Raw genomic sequence first — 20,407 nt, 5'->3', positions numbered from 1 at the left:
TCAGGCATTGTAACAGGCTGCCGAGAGAGGCCAGCCTCTGCTGACTATAGTGACTCTGCCCAGATACACCATCCCTGGTGTTCAAAAAATGTGTAGACGTGGCACTTCAGGGCATGGTTTAGGAGACAGGGTGGTGTTGGGCTGGTAGTTGAACTTGATGTGATGCTAGAGGTCTTTTCCAACCTTAATGATTCTATGATTTTTAGAGATAATTTAATTATCAAATGCTTATATTCAACTTCTTCAGTTAGAGCAATCCAACAAAATTAAGAGACATGTCTGTAAAGAAGGTACATATTCCAGTTTCACCAAATTCTTTCTTAGCACTATCGACATGACTATTCTTGCAATAAGCAGTATAAAATTCTTAAGAACAGCAATGCAGTGTAGTCCAAATTTTCTGAGGAAGCTATCATACAACCAATACATGTAATAGGTGTGGGAGGAAAACAAATTTTTATGAATGGTACAGCCAAAGCAGCAAGTAACACTGGAAAATTTAACAGCTCACTTGTCTGTCAAGTCATCAAAGTCATCAGCCTGTATTGTGATTTTTTGATCTCACAAATGGATGTATATCTGCTGAATTAAAGTAAACAAAAAAATTCAAACAGTACATTAAAGATAGTATGCCGCCACATGCCATAAAGTTTAGTGTCAACATTATTTTAGGACTTCTGGTAGACAAAACCACCAGGATCCATAAAAAAACTCATCTCCTTTCTTCACTTCAGAAGTCTCATATTTGCAATTTTATTAGGCTGAATCTTGAAGTATTTTATTAATGCAATATTCAACTTGTATTTATTAAATATAATTTCATATAATTTATCACAATATATTATGATATTTCTGTTAATATCATGACTGAATGCCACTGAAACCTGTTAATTTAACAAAGCCAGGAAGTAACTTTTCTGACATCAGAGAGAAATTTGCAGAATCAAGCACAGACACAGCCCCTCTCCTGGCTCCTTTCCCCAGAAAAACCTAAAAAAACCCCCAAAAACAAACCCAAGAAAACTTCCCCAAACCAACAAAAATCCTTTCTGGACCATTCTGTTTTAGAAAACAAGTTTTCTTCAAGGTTGAGAATGTATCTTCTTAAAACAGATTCCATGCCTGAGGTCCTTGTTATGGGAGAGAAAGTGGTACTTCTCCTGCCCATCATAATTCATTTACAGTTCACCTTTTGAAATGGAGGCTAGAAGTGGTTTTGTTTATGAATAACAGAAATTACTTACTTCAGAAATCAGCAACTCATAAGTGGTTACAGACCTGGTAGAAGTCTGGCTTTTAAATCAAACCTTTGTCCCCTTCATATAGGTGCAAGGACTAAGGAATTTTTCAGAAAGTTACCAATTTTCTTCACTTCCACTGAAGCCAGTAAATTATCATTTACTGAAACACTAATCATTTGAGATATTCAACCTTTGTACTATCAAACCAGACACACTTTGCAATGTAAAATATGCCAAATGTATTGTTTGAATGTAATCAAACCTTCCAAAGAAATCAAAACTAGCAAAAACAGCAGAACAAAGCCATCTCTGCATGGATGAGAAGCACTCTATTTTAATTCTTAACTGACGCATTAAAACGAATTTTGTAACATCTTTCAAGTTATCACACAAAAGATAAACTTGCATTTTTTTAATATGCCAAGTTCAGGAGCTCATGTTTATTCCATTAATAGCTGCTGTAATCACAACAAAAGCAGCCACTACTATTGTCATCAGCCAACAATTGATGGCATTTCACAACAAGAAAAAAAAGAATAAAATACCCACAAACTGAATCAAAACCTTCCTTTTGATTAATTGTTCACTTCCAAATAAGAGGGCAGCATTACACGAATTAGATACTTATTTCATGTTAAACTAAATATGAACAGATGGAGTGATATTTTAGACTTCTCGTTGGTGGCAGCAGTACTTGAAAACTTGAAAGTTTATTTAAAAAGAAATCTATCAAACTTACCAGGTATGATTAATTTATCACATTTATGTATTTTGCCTTTAATTTCTTCTTCTTCTTCATCTTCACTTTCCACTAAAACAAAAGTAAACATTGACTGACATTTTCATTTGAAGCAATAATATCATTATCTTTGCTAAAAAAGTGCCCAGTACAAAACAAGTGTGTCAATATTCAAATGATACTAATTGTTGGAAAGTAATCTAACCTGGACACCAGTTCAGAGAATTCAGTAATTTGTGCTGCCAGCCACCACAGAATTCTACCTTGGGACACTAATAGCTGTTTGCTTATACAACAGAAGTCTGCACATGCTTATGTAATTTTAAAATGTGTCCGAACTGCTGCCCTGACCCTGTCCTCTCCCTCTGCCAAGTACATTATTCTGCCAAAAACACATACAGGGCTCAGAACAGTGAGTAGAAATGTTTTACAGTAGTATGGTTAAAATGGTTTCTGCCACTAAGTGTCTGCTATTCTGTATAGTCAGTAAAACTGACTAATTATCAGCTGACCATGATAATTTACAGCCTAGCGTATTAAGCTGAACAACACGGTTTTTTGTTTTCCTTCATGACTCATGATGATTCTTGGTCTTAGTGCATGGGCGGTACTTGCTCACAATTTGAAATGTGTGTCTCAGAGCTCCTCCGAAGTCATATCCACTGTAGCTGATCTAATACACCCACTCTAATCTGGCTCATAACCCATGTATTGGTGCACTGGCTGGATCTCCTCATCAAGCAGCCCTTAAATATTATGAAGAAATTCTGCCTTGGAGTTTGCTTGAGTGGAGTAGACCAGCACAGAACAAGAAAGCATCCTCCATATTTGTGTGTTTACTTAGTACTTTGGCAGCAAAGATAGTCTGAAAACTGTCTTGTGCTTGAATTAAATAAGGTGCATTATAATCTTTCTCGCACGTTAAGTGTCATGCGAAAGCAACTTTGGTTTGTGTCCTGCACTGCAGTCACTACAGTGCTGATGCACTTCAACTACTATGGCACTAAGAACAATAATGATAATGACAGTATTAGAAGCAATAAAAACAAAAGCAGCAGTACTTACAGTTAAAAAGATCTTGTGCCTGGTCATAGGTCTCTGGGAACCCATCTAAAACATATCCCTGATTCCTACAAGGCATGGATTTGAGCTTATCCTTCACAAATTTAACAACATATTGATAATCTAGACGACCTAAGACACAAAGGTTAATAGGTACCTAGTCTGTGGAAAAGAGACATCTGAAATTATTATACTAACATTTCAATTCATTTATCAGAGAAACTTCTATTTAGACCCTAAAAAGTGTATGTAACTTGAGTTACTATTTGTACGTTACATGTTGTCAGCGATCTATGGAATATAAATGTGTAGCTATAAAATAAAATTATATTTGCGTTTATGTGGATATAAATATTAGAACTTTAAGGATACTAAACATGAAGTTAGGTTTGTTTAGAATAATGCAATCAGATTTTAACAGAAGGGGCAAATAAATATTTATAGAAAAAAGTGACAAAACAATAAGTTTCTATTTACAACTAACAGTAAGACTTAAAGATAGCCTTGCAAAACAAATGCGAGTTACATTTTACAAGTTTCATCTTCCGATTAATAGATTGAGATATGAAGTGCGTCATTAACTTGGCTTACATTGTTGAGCAAATATGTGGGAGTAAAAATTTTGGCTTGACCTGATTTTTTGCCCTTTTGCAACCATTTACTCCAGTTTCCTACTTTATTTTGCTTCAGCTTTTTAAGGTCTTAAATATTTATAAACCATTGTAATCATAAAAGTATGTTATTATTTCAAAAGGCATTATTATTTTAAACAACAAAGCAAGGCATGCAGAGGAGGTGCTGTCATAGATCTCATTACTGAAGCTTTGGATGCGTCACAAGTTCATTGCTTTGCAGATACATAAGATCCAAATCAGGCAAACCTTTAGTGATAGAGGGCATTTTTAAGGGCAATTACTTCACACTGCACATAAACTATTATGCACTACGTCAAAATCTACATGACTTTATTCATATATAGATGATAATTAGTACTTTTCAGTAATGGCAGTTTTTATGGACCTTTTTCAATATGCAGACTTTAAAATTCTTTACAGGCTTCAGTAAATACTGTTTACTTTTTAGAAATGGCCAAAATGAGCTATAAAGTACTTAAAACCCCCCATAATCTCATATGACAGTGCACTAATTCTCTTTCCTACTAGAATACCTTTCTTCTCTGAAAATTTGATACAGATATGCTTCACTAACTTTTTACTTTGTATTATATAAATTATGCTCCCTGGTCTGAGAAGAAAACATGATGTTTTTTAAAAAATCTGGCCCAGAATCCAATGTTTCTGAGTATACTGTTGTTACTTATATATCAACTTAGAGTGTAAAAAGAATCATATAAAATGTATAAAGAAGTAGAAAGATGGAACTCCTACAATTAAGAAAGCAGCACAGTATTTAAAAAATATATAATTTCTGGTATACAAGGTATATAATGTAAAACATTGTATTTGATTTTTAAATAAGGTACATACAAACAGACAGGGCATGATTCTCGCTTTTAATAGGAACTAACAGTTCCAAAGCACCAATTTACTTCCTGACCTTCCATTTTCATAGGGTTGCACTATTTACCTAAATCCCATCTTTGTACTTTTTATTTCCTACCTGCATTCTGCTCCATGCTTTCTTTTATTCTAGCTAATAACTCGTGTGCTGCTTCTGCATTTTTACTCTCCTCTTCTTCATCCTCTCTCTCTTCTCCCACACTGTCAGAGTCCAGTTCTTCAGAAGCCACAATTTTCTCCTGAAGACAAGATCATAAATACAAATAGGCTCAGAAATTCCATAGCTGAACTTCTTTTATATGCAGATGTAATAAAAGGAGAAAAAAAAATTAAACAATTCATTTTACATATACTCCTGGACAGTGAGATACTGAGCAACCTTCAGTTTCTAAAGAGTTCAGTGCATCCCCCAGATGCAATCACTATGTCAAAAGAGATTTCCATTCTCAAATAATGGAATTATAACTAATCTTTAAACGATGCCAAACATTTTAGAATCACAGAAATTAAGATAATAGCAATACTAGAAAATAGCAACACACCAGATTTGCTATTGCTTCAGAAATCACATCATTTATCTTAATGTGATGTAGCTTGTAGTATTTGCAGAGTTCTTCAGCAATGGTAGATTTGCCAACCCCAGGAGGACCGTGAATGCAAACTTTAAGAGGCTGGAAAAAAAAAAAAAAGATATAACACCTTTCCAACAATATGGATGTTTTTATGTAAAAGGAACAGTCTTTTTACTATAACTAATATGAAATAACAATATGATAATTAAAACTTGAAATATATTTTAGTTGTATTCATCTATTTATTTCTCGCCGAATATCTCCTGTATCATTTACAGGCTTTGAGTAACATGGCTGCCTAATTTAAATGTACAACTTTACCATTGGAGAAAAAGCACACTTCTATTTATTAGACTCACAGACCAACTTACAGTGGCAATATTAGTGTTTGATCATCAAAAGAGATGAAACACAACCCCATAGAGGGGATGCAGTGAATTTTGGAATGAGGTGGCAGATATTCTACTGCATACATGCAATAGCTCTGTTTCCCTAGGGGGTGGAGTTGCTGTCATCACAATGGTTATTTTGACCTAAAAAATTACAGATCCATCACAATCTTAAGGTATTATAGATTTCTAATTTCAGACTACCTAGTTAAGTAAGTGTAATTAAGATTCCAATATACACTTATTAAATATATTATGCAACAAACTCAAAACCATACATCATTTACTGCCTACCTTAATTCAGTAAATCTGACAGTGCAAACTCTGCAAATTTAATAGACTAGTGACAGGGACAGAGGCCTAGCTAGCCTTCCCCTTCCTTGCCACTTGGTATGCCTATATTTTGTACTGAATTTTTAAAATTACATGCATACGTATTCACATGCAGTAGTTTAACCCAAACACAGATCTAATAATCCTTTCAGAGGTACACAGGACTTTAACAACCAACCTCGAATGACAGTAGCTGTATTTTGTTTTACAGCTCCTGAACTCCTGTTCAAAGTTTCAACATTTAGACATGCTGAACAGCTTTACTTGCCAATCATTACCTGAATGTATGCAAGCATTTTTCTGCACCTTTTAATAACCTTCCCTATATATTTGAATACAGAAGTTCTAAATATTAAGTTAACATAGGAAACCGTGAAGTTGCTCAGTACATTACACAATAGAGCCGGTTAAAATTAAATCCACATTGCAATTGAATATCCTGGCTCACTATATATAATGAAGGACACAAAATACTCACCTAACTACTGACTATTATAAAAAAGCTTAAATAAAAGATACACTTACTGCATTCTTGAAGCAAAATATAGCAGGAATGCCATATAATGCATAGAGAAACTAGTTTCAGAAGAGCAGCTTCTCCATCAGGAAGCTTATTTGCATTTACAGGGTTTCAGTTTTAGGCATAAAAGAAAAACAACTTAATGATTATTGTTTAAATTAATATTCCCTCTTTTTTAATTTCAAGTTAATTTTCAGTTTTTATGTTCACTTATTCTACATCTATATCAGTCTTCCACATATTTTTACTTAAAGAAGTTAAAGCTTGTGTTTATATAACATTTTCTATTGGGAAAAAAAAGCGCCACACTTTAAAATAGCGTACACCAAACTATTACCAGTAATCCTCGACTTTGCTTGTATTCCTTGATGATTTGTTCAATGTTCTCCACCAGTCCTGCCTGAGCAACCCACTTAATGTTGAAAGTTTCGTTCAGAAACATAGATTCCATTCGCAGGTTCACAAGCAACATATCCAAATGCATTTGCTGAGGGAGCAAAGCTACATTTATTTACAGACTTAAGCTACGCATGTTAAAAAAACAGTTAGCTTAAACTAGACATACGAATGGAGGAGTGAGAATAGAAAGAATTAAAGCATAGGGAGAGAAGGTTCACACACAAAACAAAACAGACACTTTAAGCTGTTTAAAAATATAAACATTTTCAATGTATATTTGTATTTTAGTATTCTCATGAACTATTAGAACATGAAACTTTAAACAATTATTCTGTACAATATAAAGGTCTCATATAATTGCAGGGAAGAACCTCTTCCATAAAATTTATCAAGTACCATCTTAAAACTACCAGAGTTGTAATTTGTTTATTTCTCCTATGAACAATTTATTCCAGATAAGTAGATTAATACAACACAATTTACGTATGCTGTGTTCATCAGCCTGAGAAGCAGCCTGAGGTGCCTGAGAAGCACCTCAGTATTAACTTCTTTTTGTTATTTTTATCATTTTGTATAGGTTTTTTTTAGAGTGCTCCAGTATGTTCAGTGCAGCAGTGACATCGGTGCTCCACTGCTTTTCTATATTCAGCTGTAAGTCCTAAAAATAGTCTTCTATGATGGTTAAATTTTAATTTGTTTATCTTCTAATTTTAAACTCACTGTATATACTTTCAGGCATGTTTAAGCATTAAATTTCTTTCATGAAATAAGAAAATAAATTATATATTTTGTGATACACTTTTAAGTTTACATACTTTCCTTAAGTAATAACAGGGAAAAAAAGTACTAACTGTTAACTCTTTGCTCAGGAATGCATTTTCTTTTGGCAGCTTCTCAATTTTTCCTGGTCCAACATTTTTACTGATACACTATCAAGAAGAAAAATAAATGCACTTATGAAATCAGATTCATAGAAAAATTTGTACAGGATTTCTGTGGATAAAATATGTGCTTCAAATTTTATATTACACTATACCTGAAAAATTAGTATACTAATATGAAATAGGCAGATCAAAGAGGAGTATATTAAATTTAACATTAGTGTTAAACAACTTTGTTTTAATATATATAACTTCCTCCTTAGTACTTGCAATAAAAAAAAACTCAAAACCAAACACAAACCCACAGAAAAGTGTTCCAAAGCTCTTAAGTCTATGTACAACTTCCTACTACTTAAGAACTATTTGGAGACCTATTTGGAGACCTATTTTATTTCCCAGCCTCACTTCAGGTCCTTGAAGTATTTAATTCTGTTAACCAATAACTCTCCATATTACCATTTTCACTTCATCATTAGACAGAAGTTGTTAGTTACTCCTACAGACCTTTAAAATAGATTTAAATCCCCACTAGACTCCATAAAATCATAAAAATTGATATAGAGCATCAGATCAAATCTACATATATTCCAGCATTCTGTCTCCAATGATGTCAATTAGTGACACCTAAATGAAAGTAAGAATAGGAAAAGCATATATGATACTCCTTCCAGATATTCTTCTAATCTTCAACTATTTTCAGTGGAGACTTCGTAAACTAGAAATAGCTGCTGTATATTCAAGCAACTCTCAAGGTATTTCTCTCTCATGCAGCTTTCCAGTCTTCCCCATGGCTGGTACAGCTCCCTGCCAAGACAGCTCTCTGCAGTGCTCTGCGCAACGCTCTCTCCACTGGCAACTTCCTGTCTCTACAAGAACTGTCCACTTCCTCCTGCCCTCTATTTCCCATTTCTAAACAATCACATACCCATGAAAGTACCCAAATACTTTTTTTAGGGTGCCCAGCTGCTTCTCAACAGCTTTTGGTGATGTACCTCTTTGAAAGCCTTTGGGAAATTCAAGCATATTACATCAACTTGTTCACCCTTATCCACATTTGCTGGTCGCATGAAAGAACTTCAGGAGGTATTTGAAAGTACTTTTTTGGAAAGTATTTCTTGGGAAAGTATTTTACAAAGGTCACATTGACTCTTTCCAACCAGGTCATATCTTCTATGTGTCCTTTAATGCCTTGCATTTATTATGATGTCTAATAATGTACTTGGTTATTAGCCAACAGTATTAGGCATATTGGCCTGTAATTCCCAAACATTTCAGGAACCTCTCTTTTTACGTTGGCATCACATTTATCATCCTCCAGCCTTCAAGTGCCAGGACCGTGCTAAACAGCAGGTTGTATGCATGAATTAGTGACTCAGAGTTATTTCATCACTGAGCTATTTCAGATTGCTTCACTGAATACCATAAGGCTCTGATGATTTCTTAGTCTTCATTTTGTCAGTTCATTCTATAATCTTTTCTACAGTTACTTTAGTTTTATACAGATCCTCTAACAAGCTATCCACAAAAAGCTCCTGAAGCATTAAGAAGCTTCCAAATTCTTATCCATGCCTACTAATGCAAAGCATCTCTGCTATGGCCTTGTCTTCTCTAAGTGCTCCTTTCATGCCATAATCATCAATTTGCCTTATAGATTTTCTGGCAGGCTTTTTATTCTTCAAGTGCTTCAAAAAAGGATATTAATTTTGAGTGTTCCCTGACAGGTCCTCATCAAGTGTTTTTTCACCTATCCTGCCAGATTTCATTATCTACTTTATTCTATTTTCTTATTCTGGGCATAACCATAACTTTTTGAAGTCTGACATCTTGTTTTCTTCAACCTGCAGTTTAACCATGCTAGTTTTCATTTTCTCCTTCCCAAAATTTTCTTAATAAGTAGCAGGTAATGGCCTTATATGGCTAATGTATGCTTTAAATAGTCTTTACCCTTCTCCTCTAAGAACTTAATATTTTTAATGTCTTTTGTGTCCATTTTACTTAATGCTCTTTCCTATGATTGACCATAGCTGCAAAAATTATTTTGACCTTTGCTTCTTCCATAGAAATGCTGACTAATTGCATTATCGTCACTTACACAGAATGGTTCTGCAACCATTAACTTTTCAGTGAGACCCTTTATATTTACCTGAACTAAAATAAAGGTTGCATCTCCTTGTGACCTCTCTAACACACTGTTCCATGAAACACTCTTTGACACAACCAAAAATACTGGGCTGTTATGATTGGCCTTTACGTAATATTTGCTCAATCTACATAAGGAAGTCTCCCGTTATATTGTATTAATTGACTCTCACTATCAGTGTATAGTTCAACAGCACCATCAAGACTATTTCTAGTCTTAATGCTTGGAAAAACAAGGTATATTCTTACAAAATGAAGCAAAAAACATCTTAAAGACTTTGAGTATCTAATTACAGTACTGCGAATCCCATAACAATTCACTAGAACTTTTTTAGGTAAAATTTCTACTTAAGTTAATAATACTGCAAAAATTAGTTCTGCAAAATCAGGTCCAAGTAATGTATTTTGTTCAAAGGACAGAAGTCTTGGAGGATTTAAAAATAATTTTCTTTGTAAATAACTACACAAGATAGTCCAGGAATACATAGAAACTTCTACTTCAGTAAAATGTATAGCTTTTATAACCTTAAAGATACCTGAAAACAAAGAATCAAATCTCTTACCTTTATTAATTCTTGAAGAGTGTGCATAGATCCATCTACTGCCAGTATATAGTGAGACCTTGGCCTGTGGTCTGCTATATTTTGTAACACACTGAAACATAGCAAGTACGGTCAAGGCCGGTTGTTAGATAAGCATACTGGGCTTTCCTCGTTGAATGTATTTCAGAAACAATACAAAGAGTTTGTAAAATCTTGCAGAACTTTCCAGAGCGTGACATTTTCATATGTATTTTCCTTAATAAAGAAGCACAGCTAGGTATTTTATTTGGAAAGAAGTTCAAAGGATAAAAAGCAACATCTGTAGAAGATACTAACTTAGCTTGCTGTGGAGTCCATGATCCATTTGTAGTTCTGTGCCAGTTAACTGGTATCACACTCTAGATAAAGCTTGCTAGTAATTTCTTAAAAGCATAGCACCAGTGCAACAGTCAGATAAGGTTTCCAGAAGACATATCTAGTACTAATGAAATGGAAGTGTCTGTGTGGCTCAGTAAGAAGGGCCAAAGCATGTTTTAAACCCACCCACCCCAATTTAAAAGCCTCAGTACTCTCTAGCAGATTTGCATTTGTTATCTAGGTAAGTATCAATTATTATCCAGGGACATTTATTTTTTTACTTACGCTGCTAAATCAAGCACATGAATAGTTGGAATAAAATTATTTCCATCTCCAAAAACAGGTATTGCAGGAGCCTCACTCAGCCACCCTATCTAAAAGTACAAACGGAGAATGAAGTGAGGAGAAGAAGGTTACTTTTAAATAGAGCTAAAAAAGGTGCATTTGTTTACTAGGCAAATCTATATATTCAGAGTTTAAAGTTCAATTTCTTGAATCATTAATGGAAGTGCAGTAAAAGAAACAATTCTTGAGAAATACTGATTGGCAGGCTACAAAAACCAAGAAACTTTTTTTTAAAGAATATTCTTTGATCTTGACAGATGTTATTTTCTATCCCAAATAAAAGAAATGCTTGGAAAAAAAGACAATATAATGTTGAGAAGACAGACATTTTTCCTGATTCCACTGATATGACAAGACATGTTCTCGCTGTAAAGTACATATGGAGATACTGTTCAAAAACTATGGAAAATAACTAAAAAACACATAGAGCCAAAAAAGTGGAAAACACTTCCACTGTAGCTGAAACATTTCAAAGGGATGAAATAATCAGTTTTGTTCACAAAATCATTAAGCTTATGATACCAAAACTACTAAAAATGCATTCAATTCTAATGTGGTTTGCCCCAATAGAAATTAAATGAACCTTCAAAAATAGTTGGATGGCTACCTTAAAAAAGTAGTGCAAGACACCTTCCCCAGCTCCATATTGATGTCCTGAGGCAACAACATAAGTTGAAAATTTATGTTTGTTCTGTGAAGTAAAATCAGTAATAAAGTTTTTATAAAAATATGGTAGTGAAATGGGATACTGGCTTACTCTAAAACTTGAGTACTTGTGTACTAAATATACAAAGTGTAAATCATATCACTTAAACCTTGTAGCTAGATCAATTGCTGCATATCCTGTAGTTTCACAAGTCATATTGCTAATATATCCTTCAAAAAAAGCATTGGTTAATCAGAACTTACCTGTCTACATTTGAACTGAAGTTCTAAAAAATTTTAGAGTTAAAAAATCAGAAGTAAGTTATTGAAATCAATGCAGTGAACAGGATAATCCATGTTCCAATAAAAATAACTCTGAAATTCCTTGAAACTCTTAAAAATTTCATTATATTTTCATTTGGCTGCCTGAAGACGTGGGAAATGCTGGATCAATGACTATACAATTGCTTCACTTTGATTTTGATATAAAATAAAATTTTAAAAAATCCATGAATTATCTAAATGCTTTCCTAACCCCACATCACAATTGACCCACATATTCTTTTGCTGACCATTATTGCATAATGTCATAAATTTACCTGTTCTGGCTGCCTGTTTATGCAAAAAGTTACTGCTTGGATCACTGTTGAGGATGGTTATACAGATTAAAAAAAAAGATTCTTAAACCATCTTAAGGAGAAAAACTTTGAAGAAATTCTTTTAAATTAGGACCACTTCGAAATTTTTAAGGTGAAACAAAATTGTTAAATAATTCTTACGTTGTAAAAATCCTAGACATTATGTATCTACATAACACTATGTAAAAGAACCTGCATTTACCAGGAGAGGGAATAAACGCCAATATTTGGGATCTACTTTTTTGGTGAAAATTTATCTTTTGTTTTCATCTTCACAATATTTCAGAAACATAAAACTAAGAACACTGTTAGCCCACCTCTGATTACATAACCAATGCATCATTTAAAGGGATAACAAGTTACAACATCAGTGTTTTGTGTCTGTGTGTATGTTTTTAACTATTTACAAAAGAAAACTTTGTAATATGAACTATCACAACTCATTTGAATGCATCAGCTTGTTAGTAATCATGAGAAACATTAAAATTGGAAGACATTACAGATAGCGTAAGAGCTCCCACACTTAGTTTGCTTGGCTAGTGCCATGATAGAAACTATTTGTACCATAAGAGCAGCAGCTCCCAGGATTGCTCTGGACAGACTGTGAACATGCCCCAGAAGATATGCTGTCATTTCCATCTCCCAGCAGGAAAAACTTGCCTTTTGCCAAAGCACAGGACATCCTATTTCTCATCTCCCTTAAGAAGAATGTAACACATAGGATTTTCTTCCATTTACTTTGCAGTAGCTTCTGCAGTAGCCACTTGTAGATGAACCATGGTTTGGCACTGAGTGCTATACTTCGTTGAAATACAAACCTCTGAAACAGGTTCAAGACCTCTGAAATATCTATTTAGTGTCACAAGTCACACCTATGAGAAGGTACTACTTGAGATGACTTGGCTATACTTAATTTTAAAAAATAAGACAATTATTAGGCAAGCTTCAGTTACACACAGCATGTGCAGTCACGGGTAGACCTTCAAGTTACTGTGTAATATTCCTTACAGCCACTAGATGTCACATTCTAGCCAGTATAATTAGTTCTAAGCTTTGGTTGTTTTTATATTTGTTTTATTCTAATAAAATGCTTGAAGTGGGAAACAGGTCGAAACTAATGGATTCAGGAACTGTGATGCCAGCAAGAACAGAGCTGGGAGGTGAAGAGCTCCTCTGTCTGTGGTAGGCAGACATTCCTCCAAGGATTCTGAATTTGGCAGGACCCCAGAGTCAGCAACCTCTCTCTCTGAGAAAAGCTACACGGCCTGAATGCCCTGCCACAAACGTAAAGGTAAAAAATTGCTAGTGGTAAACAGCACAGACTTTTAATTCACAACAATTGCTGAATTTTAAGCAAAATATAGGTGGGAGATACACTAATCGAGGGGTGAAATCTTGCTTTAAGCAACAACAGCCATTAAATTGCACTCTGAACAAACAGGAAGACCAAGAAACCCTTCTATTCTTAGGTGCAAGATCTTCTCTACATGAGTGACACAACTGCTGAATCCTATTACCTCCTGACAAACTCTTTAAAGGCAAGTGGTAACGCTGTCATTTCTTTCCCAGATGGCGCATTGCCCAGATGCCACTGAATTTAAAAATGAGTAAGAATTGTAATCCCAAAGTCTCCAGCCATCACAGGAAGCTCATGTTGATCGACTGGGAAGAACATATGCTTTGGAGCCTTCCTGTTCCAACGTGCTGACGGAAACTAAACGGGGGCACACTGATACGCTTTGAAGCCGCCCCTGGAGCTCTGGAGGAACAAGGGCTCCTTTTCAAATGCTCACAAGAAGTATATATTGAAAATATTCAGGTCACTTCATCGTGTACTGCTACTTTTTGTTCCATGGTCTTCTCAACAGGCATTTAGCCTGGCAAACTTTTAGAAGGTAATTATATTACTACCTTTGTTATGTAGTGACTCAGTGCTTTGGACTACTCAGAAAAACTAAGTCAATAGTTCATCTGGGTGTTACTGGTGGCAGAAGTTACTGCAAGGTTTGGTAGACACTGTTTACAATCTTCATGTTTCTAACATCACAAGTATGAAAGTCATCCCATAGTCTTATAGAATAACCCCATCTTAACACAGTAAAAGTAAGAACAATTTATCACTGATTTTTCAAGCTGTAAACTAAATTTTACTGGCATTCTGTACTATTAACCCATGTTATAATAGAATATAATTTCTAGTTCTATTTTCTCAGCAAAGCATAAGATGACAAGTATATGCTCAAATCATAGTAAAGGTTTTTCCCCCTCTATAATTAGCCTGATAAATTTCTGCAATGGGCACTTAATTATATTTATTATGGAAGACTGCTAATGCACAGAGAAAATGACTGAATGACCTCTTTGTCATACAGTGTATTTCACTGAGTTCCAGTTCTCTTTCCTAACTTCCACAGTACTCTATCTCTAATGACAACAGCATCAATTTTCTTGAGTTGTGAAGCACAATCTGAGCCACTGCTGGTATTTATTTAATAATAGCTCTTAAATACAAAGAGAGGCATGGTCTGTTCTCTAGTAAGAGTAATAATCTAATCAGGTCAAAACAAACAAAGCTGGAGGAAATCATTTAAAAACGCATATAAAGTGATAACATATATCCTAGTTATTCTGCGTCAGCTCTATGAGTGTGATTTTAAACTGAATTATAGGGTGGAATAAAAGTCAACGAGCCGTCTGCTTCAAGAGCACAAACTATCCAGGAGCATGCTAGGTGTGGCCAAAACATCTTCTAGGTATTTAAATGAGATGTAATATTAACGTAGCTTGCTAATATCTAAAAATGCTGCTTTTCTTTAAAGCTATACTAATATCCCTTTCCCCTACAGTTTTTCATCCTCAAGTCTTTCCCCACAAAGGCCTCAGCTTTAATCTTCTCTGATACAACCAATGAAACAATATATTTTGTTAAATTAGACAAGCATGATCTACTCACTACCTAAGGAAAACAGACAGAATTTGGGATTTCTATTATGTAGACATTTATGTTGCAAAAGACATTATAGTCTTCTCTATACTTGATATTTTATTAATAATTGATGTTACCCATACTTACAAAGAAAATAATAAACTCTTAAAATTTATTCAGATTGTTGGTAATCTCCATTACTAAGATTATGCTCTAAGGAGACCAAACAACCTGTTTTTGTAAAAAAGTTCTTTACATACAGTTTTCCCAAGTTTGAGAATGAGTTTTTCAGCTTTTATATGATCCATAAAGTTAGGATGAGATTTTCTTCTGCGATAATCTTCATCAGTAAAAGGAATCTCAGGATCTTCCTATGAAGAAAAAATGTGACTGCTATACATGTCTTAAAACAGAACAATTTTTAAAGGTTTGGATGGTTAAAATAAGTTCTTAAAGATATTTTTAAAATCTCTTTCAACTTTGTTTTAACTTGAAATTTGTAAAACTTCTGATTCTGACACTTGAGGTTCAACTTTTTGAAACTGTCAGTAACTCAATTTCAATTTTCACAGCAAAAGATTTTAAACTACTTTTTATATTTTAAAAAAGTGTACTTTTATTATATATAGCATTACACAAGCTTATAAATCTCTGACAACTGCTACAGTTAACATTAATGTGCACAATTTCTGTAAGACTAAATTTGAGAATTGCAATAGCATACCACAAAGCATCCCACACGGTTCCTGACAATACATAACATATATACATATAAAGATGTATCTATTTATCTGTCTGTGCACTCATTTAAATATTTATTTCATTAAATATGTAGTAAATATGGGATTTTTTTTAATGACAGAAAGACAGTGCATACTGTGGTTAGCATAGGTCTTAACTCTTGCCCAAGCAACCCCTCATGACTGCCTGCACCATTGTAGCCCAGTGCCTAAACTTCCCTGCCCAGTGGAGTAAATGTAACAATTTTGGCAGTAAGTAGTGGTTCAGGGTGAAAGTATCATGAGAAAAAACACGCTTGCTCACACTAACTTTATTAGCTGTTGTTGAAGAACATACCAACATACTTTGTTTGATTGCATTTAATGAATATGTTCTATTAAATGGAAGTATGCAGTTAAAAAAAAAATTATTTTCACATTACTTACAGGGTCAGGGGCTTTGCTTTTTGCCCAGCTCATTATTGTTGAAATGAGGATGAATAACTTTGGTGTGGCAAAATGCTCTATTTCCATATGTAGGGCTGTTAAATGAAAGCAAAGGATTTGATTTATTGTAAACTGTATTATTGAAACTGTATTTTTACTTTTACATAAAGGTCCTGTATAGGCATTTATGCCATAATGTTCTACATGATACTCTTGATTTGAGTTGGTATAAAATAAAGACAATAAATCAGGAAAGAAAACAAATAGACAAATAATAGTAACTAATAAAGAATTAAATTATTGAGAATAAACATAATTTCCATAGAGCTACATATCGGGGGCGGTGGGGGAGAATAAACAATCTGTACTAGGAAATGATTCATCTTTATTAACAGCTGAGATACTGAAAGAAAATAAAAGCACGGGCTTTTTCATGAGCGAAACAGAAAATCTACAGAATTCAAGTAAACCTTCCTTATTTTAATTTAGAGCAAAATAATTAAATGTGGGCTATGTTTTGTTGAGTCCTCTAAAACTTATGATGTTACCCGTGTATTTATACTATAAACAGGAAGGCATAATTTACTTGAACTATCATATAAAGAACAATATTGCACTGCCAGCATAAAAAGATTCCAGATGCCCATTAGGATTTGGATATAGCAATCAGGAGAAGGTTTCAGAAAGACTGTTAGCAGTATTTTTTAACTGGACTTTTAAGTCAAAATATATTTGAAATAACTATATAAAATATTGAAACATTATTTGAATATAACAGGACCAAATTTTGTACTCACCTCCCAGTGCAAATAGGTAAGAGAGTTATTTAGAGAAATAACTGTCTACACAGATATGTCATTTCAAGTGTTGGACCATTTCATGACAGCTTCTCCAGCTTATGAATGCTAGAGTGCATTCCATGGTCCCTTGCTAAAAAACTGAATAATCTATGCAGCATTTCCCCATCCAGGAGCCCAGTTTCATATTACAATAAGCTAAAACTCCCAGGTAATTTCATTATACATTTATGGTAAATTTTGATGGCTGTTTAGCAACCAATTTTCTGTTCAGTTGATAGCCATACTAACCAGAAGCAGCCCATGTTGCTTCCTCAATTTGATTTGCATCCTCAGTGATATTATATAAAATAATCTGACAATCAAGCAAGGGACTTAGGAGCTCTTTTCGAGAAGACACCTGGGGAAAAAGGTAGTTAGAATCTGTGATTAAAAAAAAAAAAAAAGGAAGAAAAACAGTTATCCAAAATTCCTTTTCTTTGCAAGTTTAGCTTACTGATAGAATGTAGTCTTCTAACACTAGGATGTTAGAATAATTCATAAGACTGATATAAAACTTTATCTGTCAAATACAAGTAAGGTGATGAAATGTAAATTAAATGCTGAAACTTCTAATTTACCGTATTCATTACTATAGTTTGAAAAGATGAACAATTTTCAGTGGTATTTTAGTATTCACATTTTCAGTGCAATTGTGAGTATCAAAAAAACCCTATGGCTTTTATAGGTATTTTAAAAAAGGGTCAGCTGGCAGAATGGAGAAGACATAAAAAAATGTCTATTTCCTTGCAAAATAACATCCTGTCATTTTTGTTAAATGCAGATTGTCTGCATCACTTGACAAGTACAACAAACACTTTGGGCAACAGCAGTGATTAAGATTAAATACTGCCAGCCATAATTTTATGATTGAACGGCTCAGCTGTATAGATGTTTAAATCAAATTTTTCAAATGTTTGAAGAGATTCTGGATAATCAGTTTGAGAGAGAGGCAATTTTAGTTTCAGAAAACTACATCAAGCAATAAGAAATCACATTCTGAAAAGCAAGTCTCCTTTAGTTAACTAAACTCTGGACATATCTTTATAGAAAGAAGTAGGTATTCAGAACAGTTAGCTGCTAGCAAAAGCTGTGATTTCACTGAACAGTTAAGAGGGACACTAATCTTGATTCATCACCACTACCTTTAAAATGGTGATAAAAGACAGAGGAGACAAGAGGGATACTTAGGGTGTGTGTTTTGAAGGAAAAAGAAAGCAGACCTGTGGATCACCAGGATAGATGATGTCCTGCCCATAACTATTTTTTTAAATCTTTTTTGAGTATGAGTTCCTTCCTTTTACTATTTGCTGTATCAGACCTAGCAGGAAGGAGACAAGAGCGTGCAGGAAGCAGACAGAATAAAATATTCATATACAGCTTCCAGCAGCAACAAAAGCCCAATTTATCAATGCAGATCATTTTACATTACTTGTAATGTTTCTAACATTGTTTAATGGCAACCTGAAACAAGACTTTTACTTACTGCATATGTTTCCTCTGCAAAATATGGTTTAGTACACTCTGGTTTAGAAAGGGTTCCCACTACTTGGTACACTCCCTCCTTTGGCCTACCAGAAACTTCAGCAGCTGAACTATTTTCATCTTCCTCCTCCTCTTCTTCTCCTATGCTTTCAAGAGATGCCCCAACAACACATCTGGATAAATACTGCAATATACAAGACACATTGGTATGCAAATGTATATTGAATCCTACACAGCTTTTCATGGTCTTGGGAAGACACCAACACTGTTGACTAGTCCCGATTCTGTTGCATGTAACCTAGCCCAGGGCACAGCTTTCCACTGAACACACGTTATGGGCTCCTCAACCTCAGCTGTAACTTTTTTGTCTTGACTTGTGTCCTACACCTCAGAGTCGAAGGAGCTGGCTAATCCCCAGATGCCCCTTCTCTGCAGCCCGGCTCCTCTCATGCGGGCGCCACCTCAGGGATGTCACCCCTCTCCACCGTGATCAGCTGTTACCTGAGGTCTCCCGACCTGCTCCTAACTCGCATTTTTTCTCCTTCCTATCTTAACACCTTCTTGCCCTCAGTCCCTCTCCTCAGCAGCTGTTTGAGGTGACCCCAGCTACCCGACTGACTTCCCGCCCTGCCGAACTCGCCGGAGGCCAGCCAGGGCTCCCTGCCGCGCTACTGGCCGAGGGCCGGGCTGCCGTCCCCCGCCAGGGGCCAGGGCAGGCAGGAGGGCGGCGGCGCCTCGGGCAGCGGCCCGTGAGGAAGGAGCCGCGGCCGCCAGCAGCTGCGGGCCACCCCCCGCGGTCACCTCGCCGATGCTGCGGCCGCAGTAGGAGTCGAGGTGGTTGAGGAAGACCCGCCGGCCCCGCGCCGGCCCCGCCGCCATCGCCACAGCCCGCCGGGGGACGCGGCCCGTTGCCAGGCGACGGCGCGGCCGGCGGCGGCTGCGCAGTGGGAGGTGCGGGCGGGGCGGGGCGGGCCTCGGGCTGGCTGCCTGGCGCGGGCCCTCGGCAGCGCGGGACGCAGTTCGGTGCGCGCGTGGGCTCTTTTGTTACCCCCAGCCCAACCTATCCTGGGAGAAGCGGGGGCGGTAGCGGCAGTCAGTAAACCGGGGGCTGTGTTCCTGACTTCTAGAGCCGGACAGGACAAAACTAGCTTTCATCAGGTTATCAGGGAGCAGGCCGGCTTTGAGGCTTTTCAGGTAGATGAAGAGCTCCATGAGGCCAAGCAGCGCTCACTCAGGGTTCGGATAATGAAAACAGCCTACTGAAATTCTCCATGGTCAGTGCTGCAGAGAATCTCCCTCCATCTAGGTAGCAAAGCCTAAGTATGGGACAGGAGAGCATTTTCTTCGTGTTCATAAACCCGGACACAGTGGAATGATGTGGCTTTCCCATTTTTGGGATAACGTACCATGGTGTTATGAGAAACAACAGAAGCTTCTTCTGGTAACACCTACAAAACACCTGTTTTGAAAGGATTTCTCAGCTTAAGTTTATAATAAGCCAAAATGACAAATCATTTTAAAGATGTCTAAGAAAAACAAATCTTGGCAATGTAACATTTACTTTGGCATTTTTCCACTTGTATTTCTAAGTCCCTCTTTACAATCACCTACCTTGTTTTTTCACGATAAGGTTTCAGCAGATACAAGTTTACAGTTAAAGGTTTTCAAATAC

General features: G+C 35.8%; 1 protein-coding gene across 3 annotated transcripts in view; it reads right to left on the bottom strand.

The window, feature by feature from the left end:
* AK7 (adenylate kinase 7) overlaps positions 1 to 19,629 on the bottom strand; it is a 31,493-nt gene extending 11,864 nt beyond the window's left edge. For all 3 annotated transcript variants that reach the window (XM_064460717.1, XM_064460718.1, XM_064460720.1), the window contains exons 1-14: positions 19,537 to 19,629; positions 18,737 to 18,919; positions 17,503 to 17,611; positions 16,415 to 16,509; positions 15,509 to 15,619; positions 11,647 to 11,730; positions 10,980 to 11,068; positions 10,359 to 10,449; positions 7,627 to 7,704; positions 6,714 to 6,863; positions 5,105 to 5,233; positions 4,663 to 4,801; positions 3,046 to 3,174; positions 1,981 to 2,052 (exon numbers count right to left, since the gene is read on the bottom strand). In XM_064460717.1, the coding sequence (XP_064316787.1) occupies positions 1,981 to 2,052; positions 3,046 to 3,174; positions 4,663 to 4,801; positions 5,105 to 5,233; positions 6,714 to 6,863; positions 7,627 to 7,704; positions 10,359 to 10,449; positions 10,980 to 11,068; positions 11,647 to 11,730; positions 15,509 to 15,619; positions 16,415 to 16,509; positions 17,503 to 17,611; positions 18,737 to 18,919; positions 19,537 to 19,614 (1,537 nt within the window). In that variant the 5' untranslated portion in view covers positions 19,615 to 19,629. The remainder of the gene's footprint in view (positions 1 to 1,980; positions 2,053 to 3,045; positions 3,175 to 4,662; positions 4,802 to 5,104; positions 5,234 to 6,713; positions 6,864 to 7,626; positions 7,705 to 10,358; positions 10,450 to 10,979; positions 11,069 to 11,646; positions 11,731 to 15,508; positions 15,620 to 16,414; positions 16,510 to 17,502; positions 17,612 to 18,736; positions 18,920 to 19,536) is intronic.
* Positions 19,630 to 20,407: the final 778 nt, after the last annotated feature.

Source organism: Phalacrocorax carbo, chromosome 9, assembly GCF_963921805.1.
Source record: "Phalacrocorax carbo chromosome 9, bPhaCar2.1, whole genome shotgun sequence".
Taxonomy (NCBI): domain Eukaryota; kingdom Metazoa; phylum Chordata; class Aves; order Suliformes; family Phalacrocoracidae; genus Phalacrocorax; species Phalacrocorax carbo.
The sequence above is the reverse complement of the archived record's forward strand: the minus strand, read 5'-3'. Positions and strand labels throughout refer to the sequence as shown.